Source organism: Herpailurus yagouaroundi, unplaced genomic scaffold (genome assembly GCF_014898765.1).
Source record: "Herpailurus yagouaroundi ecotype Mexico unplaced genomic scaffold, PumYag 188, whole genome shotgun sequence".
Lineage (NCBI taxonomy): Eukaryota > Metazoa > Chordata > Mammalia > Carnivora > Felidae > Herpailurus > Herpailurus yagouaroundi.
In genome coordinates this window covers 30723958-30734608 of record NW_024412419.1, presented here as the reverse complement: position 1 = coordinate 30734608, position 10651 = coordinate 30723958, and the positions used below count along the sequence as shown (strand labels likewise).

Genomic DNA, 10651 nt, shown 5'->3' with positions numbered 1-10651 from the left:
CATGCGCGAGTGTTGCCAAAGCCCCGCCCCTCCCGGCGTTGGGCCCGCCCCGCTCCGTGATTACTTTTTATTGCGCTCCTTTAAAAAAAAATTTTTTTTTAATTTTTTTTAACCTTTATTTATTTTTGAGACAGAGACAGAGCATGAATGGGGGAGGGCCAGAGAGATGGAGACACAGAATCTGAAACAGGCTCTAGGCTCTGAGCTGTCAGCACAGAGCCCTACCCGGGGCTCGAACTAACGGACTGTGAGATCACGACCTGAACCGAAGTCGGACGCTTAACCGACTGAGCCACCCAGGCGCCCCCCCGCTTTTTTTTTTTTTTTTTACATTTATTTATTTTTAAGAAACAGAGTGAGACAAAGCGTGAGCGGGGGAGGGGCAGAGAGAGAAGGAGACACAGAATCCGAAGCAGGCTCCAGGCTCTGAGCAAGTGGTCAGCACAGAGCCTGATGCAGGCCTCAAACCCACGAACTGTGTGAGACTGTGACCTGAGCCCAAGTTGGACGCTCAACCGACTGAGCCACTCAGGCGCCCCTATTGTGGTCCTTTTATTTTTCTTTTAAGTTTTATTTATTTCAATAATTTCTACACTCCATGTGGAACTGGAACTCACGACCCCTAGATCAAGGAAGGCATGTTCTTCGGACTGAGCCAGCCAAGTGCCCCGTTATTGTGCTTTCCTTACAGAAAGTAGATCCTGACTGCCGCCTATGTACGTTAATTTATTTAATCCTCAGAAAAACCCTATGTCATACTGGGTGGTATGAGTATCTCATTTTACAGAGAAGGCGGGAGTTTTACCCTGCCCACAAGCACAGAGTTAACAAGAGTTAAAATTGGATTTGAACTCGGGACACTGACTGGAAAACCTGTGCTCAATTATTTTTCTACACTCTGCAACCCAAAGTGTGATAGAATCAGCAACCTGGGAGCTTCTTAGAAATGCAGACCTACGGGGGCACCTGGCTGGCACAGTCCGTTAGAGCAAGCAACTCAGAGACATGAGCTTGAGCCCCATGCTGGTCATGGAGGCTACTTAAAAAACAAAACAAAGTTGTAGGAAATGCAGACCTACTGAATCAGAACCTGCATTTTAGCCAGATCCCTAGACAATTCGCTTGTAAATTGAATTTTGAGATGCACTGCCTATACTACCCAAAAGGAAGACTGAAGGAGAAGCAGAAGGGGAGAAGGAGGAAGAGGAGAAAAGGAATATAAAGGTCTATTATGGTACTATGTACAAGACGAAGCCTGGGCTAGCCAAAATAGTTACACAGATCTACCTTCACTGAGGTTATAGTCTAGTAGGGGTAAAATACATTCACAAATAGCCAATGAAAAGTACACAGCGATTAGGGTCTTGCTTCTGACTGAGCCAGCCAGGAGCCCCTAGGGTCTTGGAACTAATCTGAAGGACCCCCGAAGTTTTAGAGAAGGGATGAGTTGTCTTTGGCAAGCTAGTTGGAGCTGTCTTTGTCAAAGCCAGGTAAAGGAAGTGCCTCTGAGGAGCTCTTTGTGATGTCCCCAGTTTTCCTGTACAACCCCACAGTGCCGCATACATGGTTCATTTACACAACTAAACCATCATAAGTTGTGAGAAATGTGGATCTGCAAACTACTAATTTAAAGCATGTCATTGGTCAAGATCACTCAGATCCCTACAGATCCAGATCCCCAACTTCCACAACACGGCTTTATCAGTATCCGCTTAACGTCTGGGCTTTGTATAGTCTCTATCTCTTCTATCTGCTCTATGGTAAGAATCTCTGGCTTGAGCCCCCATTCTATTAATATTATATATCTGACTTTCTCCCCAGTTTTTCTCCCAAGATATATTTTTTTTTTTTTTTTGGTCTGTTTTTTTTATTTTGTCAGTTATTGTTTTTGCTGTCATGATCTGTTTTTCTCAAAACTTTTCAGAACTCCACCCCCAGCTATTACCTACTCTGTTAATGTTCTTCTTTTTCCTCCAGCTGAGACATGTGCAGTCTTTAGAGATTCATTTCTATTCAAAGATTCACCCAGGATAAATATTTCCCATTTCAAAAGCAGCCCCAATGACTTCCAGGAATTTGTTTAATATATATTGTATTTAATACACAATATGATATAATATATAATTTATATTTATATTTGTTATATACATACATACATAGATATATGAACCAGGGTGACAAAACAAGACGAAAAGGTAAATTGGAATGGTTCAGATTGAGAAAAGAAAAGAAGGGTTCCTGGGCGTCTCAGTTGGTTGAGCATCTGGCCCTTGATTTTGGCTCAGGTCATGATCCGAGGGTTGTGATCGTAGCCCAGAGTTGGGCTCTGTGCTAAGCATGGAGCCTGCTTAAGATTCTCCCTCTCTCTCTCTCTCTCTCTCTCTCTCTCTTCTCTCTCTCAAATAAAAAAAAAAAGAAAAGAAAAAACTTGATAACAAAGGCTGAAATAATTGCACAGAGACGCAATCACTTCCACTGAGAGTGTATATAAACTAATTAAAGGAGGCTGTCCATTAGAGTGGGAGTTTCCTGGTATTACACAAAACTTATATGGCATCCTCATATTCATTTTTTACACATCCTGGACCCCATCATAGATTTCACAAACATGTTTGCAGGTAAGGACCATTTGCCCACAAGGTTTAGAACAGGAGAAATATAGACTCCAATGGAGACTTGTGTTAAGTTAATACAATCAGTGAATTGGGGTAGAGGGCAGAGGGTATGGGGGTGGTGGGAAAGACTGATGGCAGATTTTCAAAGTGGCACCGATTCCCACCAGCGTCAATTGGAAAGACTCACAAGTAGCAGGTGTAAGGCAACAGGGATCTCTTCACTAATAAATACGTAGGAGGTTTGCTGACCATTCTCCCATGGTTATCTCAGAGAAAGAGCAGCTACCCAACCTGTCTGGGATCCTCCAAATAAAGCTCTTTCAATTAACTGGCATGAGGTTACAGAGATTAGATGACCCATGGCCACTGGTGCCAAAAGGCACCTACTGGAAAAGAGAGGCCCAGGATCTTGGTGACAACCCAGCCTTCCCTTAGGAGGGCCACAGAACACAGAACAGTGGGTGACTGAGCCTCTGGTGGCACTGTCCCTGAAACACGGCCAGTGGCGGCAGGACCTTGCCAGCTGCCCAGGGCTGGAGTGGAGTGGTTCTTCGTTGTCCCCATTCTAGGATGTCAAAGTGTCACCAGATAAACCATCCTGGATCCTGAATGTTTTCAGCATCCACTAACTCATACACATCATCCCTGACTTTCTGGTGTTCAAGTTCTAAAGAGGGAAGCCAATTTTTAATAAACTCCCCCAAATACCAAGAGGCTATGCCCTCTCCCTGCATGTAGGATTCCAAAGTAAATTTCAATCCTGTACTACACTAGCAAGTAGGACTTCTCTTGCTAAAGAAGACAAAAAAAGCACAATTTAATCCTGAAGGGGCATCCCACTCCATAAAGGGAGGGATGGCACAGGAGGGGCTGATTTACCTGCCCCTAAAAATCAGCCTGAGGCCAATGGGCACATATGCTTCTTGATCCTCACTTGCTTGCTTTACTAACCAGACTTGAGTTCGATCACCCTAGACATTTTTTGTCACCTGTTTTCTCAATCTCTCTTTCCAGAATTCTCTCTGTCTCTCTCTGTCATCTGGCGTAAGTCCATAGCCTAGAGAAAAAAATAAAAAGAAAAGAAGTTAAGAGGGAACAATGTCTCGGGGCGCCTGGGTGGCTCAGTCAGTTAAGTATCCAACTTCTGCTCAGGTCATGATCTTGTGGTTTGTGAGTTTGAGCCATGTGTCAGGCTCTGTGCTGACAGCTCAGAGCCTGGACCCTGCTTCAGATTCTGTGTCTCCCTCTCTCTCTGCCCCTCCCCTGCTCACAATCTCTCTCTCTCTCTCTCTCTCAAAAATAAATAAACATTAAAAAAAATTTTTTTTAAAAGAGGGAGCAATGTGTGTAATCTCAAGAAAAGGAGCTTTAAACAAACGTTCTCTGCTGCTCCCACCAAGGAGCGTGAACCAAGCCTGGGCAGTGCCGTCTGAGAGGCCCCCCACCACTTATCTCCAGCCTAGGTGGATCCAGGAGCTAAACGAAAGCTGGGGTTGCACAGAACCTGGGGCCTACCCGCACTCAAAAGCACACCAGTGCACACGAGCATATAATCTAGGTTATTTTACAATCATTCATGCTGTTTCCCTGCATCATGCATGTAGACACTTAAGAGTCAAGTAGGGGGGCACCTGGCTGGCTCAGTCAATGGAGCATGTGACTCTTGATCTTGGAGTTGTGAGTTCAAGCCCCACACTGGGTGTAGAGAATACTTTAAAAAATAAAATCTTGCAGATAAAACAGAGTCAAGGAGGTAGAACTGTAAGACTGACCATTTGCCCTGAGCCCAGGGAGACTAAGAAGAATCAGAGCTCACATTACCAAGTCCAAACAGTCCTCCAAATCCTCCTATAATTACAGGCATTACTGTCAAAACAGGATCCAGGCATATTGTCTTTTTTTAACATTTTACTCACTAAGAAGCAAGCTAAGGACAACAGCAGTATTTGAATTAATACCTTAAATTCTACCTTCCCCAGGTAAACAAAGACTCTTTATAATGTAAGGGGCAATCCCACTTAGCAGCTTGGCAGGGAGTCCAATCTTACCTCCCTTTTTGGCCGGGAGGGGGTGGGGAGGGAGCTTCTGAAATACACCACCTTCCCACCTACAGTGAATAGCATCCCATTGTTACATAAGGAAATACAAAAATAGTAAGACAATTGGACATTCCAATTCTACCTTTTTACCAACATTTTAAAAAGACATTATTATAAATAAAATGAAACCCAGAACCCTATCTAACTGGGAACCCTCTTTGGTCAGCTCTTTTTTCCCTTTGTAAAACGGAGATTGAAAGTTGCTCCCCTACGTGTACTACCTGCCTCAGTAAGATATGTTCTGCTGACTTCTAAAATTTCCTCAATTCGGTGATGGAAAATTGTATGTCTGATTCAATTAAAGAACTATTTGCTCGATAGTTATTATCTATTATCGTCTGGTCGGAGATTCTACTCTAACTTTCCTTGGGAGGATTGTCCATAATGGTAATATAATCAACCCCTGGGGTAATACTCCCTGATCCTCAGCCTGTTTTTGCACCTGTGGTTTGCCTTTTGTCAGAGGTGGGCGTGCAAACAGGCAGGTGGGGGGAGGAAGGGGTGAGAAAGGGGTGATAATGAAATGACTTGTTTCTCATGTGAATGGGAGGAGTCCTTTATTCCACCTCCGGAAAAACTCCTTTAAAAGCGATGGCTGCCGCCGGACAACCACAGAACAGGTTCATGAGCAGAAAGCCAGCATGGCCAACAAGTCGAAATTTATTGACTACATTGATGAAGCTCTGGAAAAATCAAAAGAAACTGCACTTTCTCGCTTGTTTTTCACCCATCAGGGGATTCCGTACCCCATCACCATGTGCACTTCAGAAACTTTCCAGGCCTTGGACAACTTTGAAGCCAGAAGCAATGACATAGTGCTTGCATCTTATCCAAAGTGTGGTAAATAACAAGTCATTTTCTACAAGGGCGCTTTTTCATAAGGAGTAGGTTGGGCAGGGTGCAAGGCAAAGGTGGGAGGAAGGCGGTTCCTCTCCGCATGAAGCTGGCCAGAAGTCAGGGAGGAGGACGACCAAGATGGTTAAGAACATAGCTTGTGAAATCAATAACCAGAACTGCTAGATTTAGAAATCCTGGGGTCTGAGGGAAGGATGATGGATGCAAAAAGGGAGTCATGGTGGGGCTAGCAACCAGAAAGAGAAATGCAAGAAAGTCCATTTGCCATCGGCCACTGAGAGCAGGAAAGATTTTCATCTTGGTTTTTGACTGAGGAGCATGGCCATGTCTATAATGTATATGATGATTTCCATGTAATTATTTTTCAGGATCAAACATCATCAATCCTCCAGCTTCTCAAACCAGTGTTACAATGGTCATTCATCAATGGAGGATAAATTAAGAATCTGTGGGGCACCGGGGTGACATAGTCAGGCATCTGACTCTTGATTTCAGATCAGGTCATGATCTCATGGTTCGTGGGGTCGAGCCCTGCATGGGGCTCAGCACTCTCAGCACAGAGCCTGCTTGGGATTCTTTCTCTCCCTTTCTCTCTGCCCCTCCCCCATGAGCGCGCGCTCTCTCTCTCTCTCTCTCTCTCTCTCCCCCTCTCTCTTTCCCTCTCAAAATAAATAAATACATTTAAAAAAAACAGAATCAGGGGCACCTGGGTGGCTCAGTCGGTTGGGTGGCCGACTTCGGCTCAGGTCATGATCTCATGGTCCGTGAGTTCGAGCCCCGCATCAGGCTCTGTGCTGACAGCTCAGAGCCTGGAGCCTGTTTCAGATTCTGTGTCTCCCTCTCTCTGACCCTCCCCCATTCATGCTCTGTCTCTCTCTGTCTCAAAAATAAATAAACAATAAAAAAAAACAGAATCTAAATCCCTATTTTACACAATCTGATTTTTTAAACTGTTATTTCATCTCTGTTTACTAAAGTCATCTTTATTTGATATTTTTCTATTATTTGATGCTGAGTTTTTATAAATTCAAAATTATATATACTTTTTTAGAAAATATTCACTGGGGCACCTGGGTGGCTCAGTCAGTTAAGCGTCTGACTTTGACTCAGGTCATGATCATACAGTTCGTGGGTTCGAGCCCTGCGTCGGGGCTCTGCACTGACAGCTCAGAACCTGGAGCCTGCTTCATATTCTGTGTCTCCCACTCTCTCTGCCCCCCTGCCCCCTGCTTAGGCTCTGTCTGTCTGTCTGTCTGTCTCCCAAAAATAAACATTAAACAATTTTTTTCAAAGAAAATATTTACTAATGTAAGGTACAATAATATGTGCTATATAATAAACAATCATTTCTATAACATAACATTGTTCTATAAGGAACATATTGTAGATTTAAGAAGAATTGCCTCTTATTAAAAGAGAAATCTGAAAAATAAGGTAACCTGAATTTATACTAATGTAAGTACGTTCTATTTTCCACAAAACTCTATTTCTTTCCATAGCCCAGTTTATTTCAAATGCAGAAGAACCAATTGTACATACCACAGAGTGGCTATAGATTTTAATTTTTATGATGTATATGCACAAGTAACATGCCTTTGCTATACCAAGGTTCTTTTAATGAGCTTTGATTCTCTGATTTTTCTTATAGGTTCAAATTGGATTCTACATATCATTAGTGAGTTAATATTTGCTGAATCTAACAAAAAGTATGAATATCCAGAATTTCCAATTCTTGAATGTGGGGACCCAGAAAAATATCAGGTTAGTACAAAACAGCCTTTAAACTTATAGTAAATTATCATAGAAAGACTTCTTCCATTTGGGGGATTTTTTTAGTTTTGGGTTCAGAAAGTACTAATACTAATAATCATTGCAACTTATTTTGTGCGTACCCTCTAAGCCCTGCACCTTTCAAGGATTGTCTCATTTCAGGGCAAAAAAACCTCATCACCGTTTCTCAAAAGATCAAACCGTCAGAGACTTGCCCAAGGTCAACGGGCTTATAAATGTCAGGGCCAAGATTTGAACCCAAATTGTCCAATTGGAGCTTCTTAACCTCTGCACAATATAGACAGCCTACTTATTAAAGAGAACTAGGAGGGAAAGTAAGCCGAGAAACCTGAAGAAAAACATTAAAATGAGGGGCACCTGGCTGGCTTAGTCAGTAAAGCATGCTACTCTTGATCTTGGGGTTGTACGATCAAGCCCCATGTTGGGTGTAGAGATTACTTAAAAAATAAGATCTCTTTAAAAAAATTAAAACCATAAAAACTTTCTCTCTGAAGACAGAAACTTGGTGGGATGGCAAGAGAAGGGTTCCTCTAAGGCCTGAATCATTCTACCTTCAGTTTATGTCAGCACCCCCCAGTCTTTTCCTAATAAGACACTATCTTTGGTGTCCCTGTATCAGTGATGTCTCTGGTGTGTGGGGGGATGGGAAAGGGTAGTAGCTGAGAGAGTAAGCCACTGATTGTGCATAAAGGTTCTTTTTTTTTTTTTTTAATTTTTATTTTTGAGAGAGACAGAGAGGGACAGAGTGCAAGCAGGGGAGGTGCAGAGTGAGAGAAGGAGACAGAATCTGAAGCAGGCTCCAGGCTCTGAGCTGTCAGCACAGAGCCTGACGCGGGGCTAGAACTCACAAGCTATGTGATCATGACCTGAGCCGAAGTCAGACGCTTCACCGACTGAGCCACACAGGCACCCTAAAGTTCTTCTTTTTTTTTTTTTTAATGTGTATTTATTTATTTTCAGGGAGAGAGAGAGAGAGAGAGAGAGAGAGAGAGAGAGAGAATGCATGAGCAAGGAAAGGCCAGAGAGAAATAGAGAGAGAACACCAAGCGGGCTTCATGCTATCAGCGCAGAGCCCAATGCAGGGCTCGATCTCACAAACTGTGAGATCATGACCTGACCCAAAATGAAGAATTGGACACTTAACCGATTGAGCCACCCAGGCGCCCCCTTACCTGTTCTAATTCACTTTACTACACGTTATTGCTCCCACTACCAATATAACCAGGTGAGGCTTGGGTGTGAGACAGAAAGTTCTGTTCCCAGGCAGGAAAGGCAAGGATAGGGAGGGAGGAAGGATCTGCCTCAAGACTTCAGTGCCTGGACAGGACAGGTGGGAGGAGGGCCACCCCAGCCCCGCCAGAAACGCATTTGGGGGCGGGGGGTGGGTGGGGAGGGACTAGAGTCTCAGCAAAACTTTCAGAGATGCTTACCGCCAGGACTCCCAACAAGCACACAGAAGAACTCATTTACTGAGAATTAAGTCACTGGATCGGGACTGACAAAGGGGTTTCTGGAAAACGACAGAGACATATGGCATGATGACAAATACAAACTGAAAAGTTGGATCCTAGGGGGAAGGAAGCCCATTTCCATGGATTGGATTAAAGTAACAGAAAAACACAGGCAGATAAGGTATTCAGGGACTTGGGGCTGGGCTGGAGTGCGGAGCTAAGCATGCATCCTGGATCTGGTGGGCTGCAACGTCAGGAGGAAGCAGAGGCCTAGCAGCCACAGCAGGGCCCAGAGGTGGGAGGTCAGGACCAGTTCAGGATGTGGGGACAGGAGTTTTAAGAAACTTTCCTAGGTAGAGATGAACGGGCTAATGAAAAGCCCCATTGATTTTTCCTCTCCAGGCCACTGCATAACCTTTTATCTAAAGAGGGTGTGTATCATCACCTTTAAAATTTATGCTAACATTTCTCTAGCTTTCCAACTTTTTTTAAAAGTAATTTTTATTTAAAATTTCTTCATTTTTGAGAGACAGAGTGAGACAGAGAATGACTGGGGAGGGGCAGAGAGAGAGAGAGAGGGAGACACAGAATCCGAAGCAGGCTCCAGGCTGTGAGCTGTCAGCACAGAGCCCGATGCAGGGCCTGAACTCACGAATTCGAACTTGTGAGATCATGACCTGAGCCGAAGTCAGACACTTAACCGGCTGAGCCACCCAGGTGCCCCTCCAACTTTTTTTAAAGTAAACTCTACATCCGAATTGGGACTCAGAATCACGATCTGGAGTCGAAGATTTGCATGCTCTGACTGAGCCAGCCAGGCGCCCCTCCGACTCCCCTTTTATTTATAATTTTTAAAATTTATTTATTTACTTTGAGAGAGAGAGGGCGAGTGCATGAGCAGGGGAGGGGCAGAGAGAGAGGGAGACGGAGAATCCCAAGCAGGCTCCGTGCCTCAGCACAGAGCCCCATGAGGGGCTCAGACCCACAAACTGTGAGATCTTGACCTGAGCCAAAACCAAGAGTCGGATGCTCAACAGACTGAGCTACCCAGGTGCCCCATGTGAGCTCTTGATCTCCGGGTTGTGGGTTTGAGCCCCACATTGGGCATAGAGATACTTACAAAAATAAATAAAATTAAATACATGTATTTTCTTAAAATATGTCTATATCCAGTCTTTACATTGCTTATAGGTTGGCCCCATCACACATTTTTGTTGACACATCAGTTTTGTTACAGTTATTTCCCATTTTCTCCCTGGATATTTCTTTACTCCTATTAGGAACTTTACCATTTCTCATATGTCTTTTTGTGATTTTTGGCCATGCAGTGCAGTGGAAACTGCATTCTATAACTTAATCTGAAAATTACCATCTGGGCAATTTTGCACAAAGCCCTTAAAACCTCAAAGTCATTTGTTAATCTCTAAAATGGGGGTTATAATATCCACCTGAGGGGATTGCTGTGAATGAATGTAAAAGTGATGTTCAAAACTAAAAATTAGGGAAATTTGATGTAAATCAAGTATTACGACTATTCTCTTCTTTTTTAATGTTTATTTATTTTTGAGAGAGAGAGAGAGAGAGAGAGAGAGAGAGAGAGAGAGAGAGCAAGCAAGGGAGAGGCAGAGAGAGAAGGACACAGAGGATCCAAAGCAGGCTCTAGTCTCTGAGCTGTCAGCCCAGAGCCAGATGCAGGGCTCAAACTCACAAACTGTGAGATCATGATCTGAGCTTAACCGACTGAGCCACCCAGATGCCCCTCAAGTATTATGACTATTAATTGCCACTGGAACCCATATCATTGACTTAAATTGGTTTTTTATTTTTAAAATCTCAGGTG

At 43.6% G+C, this 10651-nt stretch overlaps 2 protein-coding genes across 2 annotated transcripts in view; one reads left to right on the top strand and one right to left on the bottom strand.

Annotated features, from left to right (window-relative positions):
• Positions 1-5355: 5355 nt before the first annotated feature.
• SULT6B1 (sulfotransferase family 6B member 1) overlaps positions 5356-10651 on the top strand; it is a 19675-nt gene continuing 14379 nt past the window's right edge. Inside the window, exons 1-2 of the mRNA XM_040496527.1 lie at positions 5356-5554; positions 7218-7330. Coding sequence (XP_040352461.1) covers positions 5356-5554; positions 7218-7330 — 312 coding nt within the window. The remainder of the gene's footprint in view (positions 5555-7217; positions 7331-10651) is intronic.
• LOC121044520 (translation initiation factor IF-2-like) overlaps positions 8790-10651 on the bottom strand; it is a 25162-nt gene continuing 23300 nt past the window's right edge. Inside the window, exon 4 of the mRNA XM_040496878.1 lies at positions 8790-8870. The gene's annotated coding sequence lies outside the window, so the exon portion shown is untranslated. The remainder of the gene's footprint in view (positions 8871-10651) is intronic.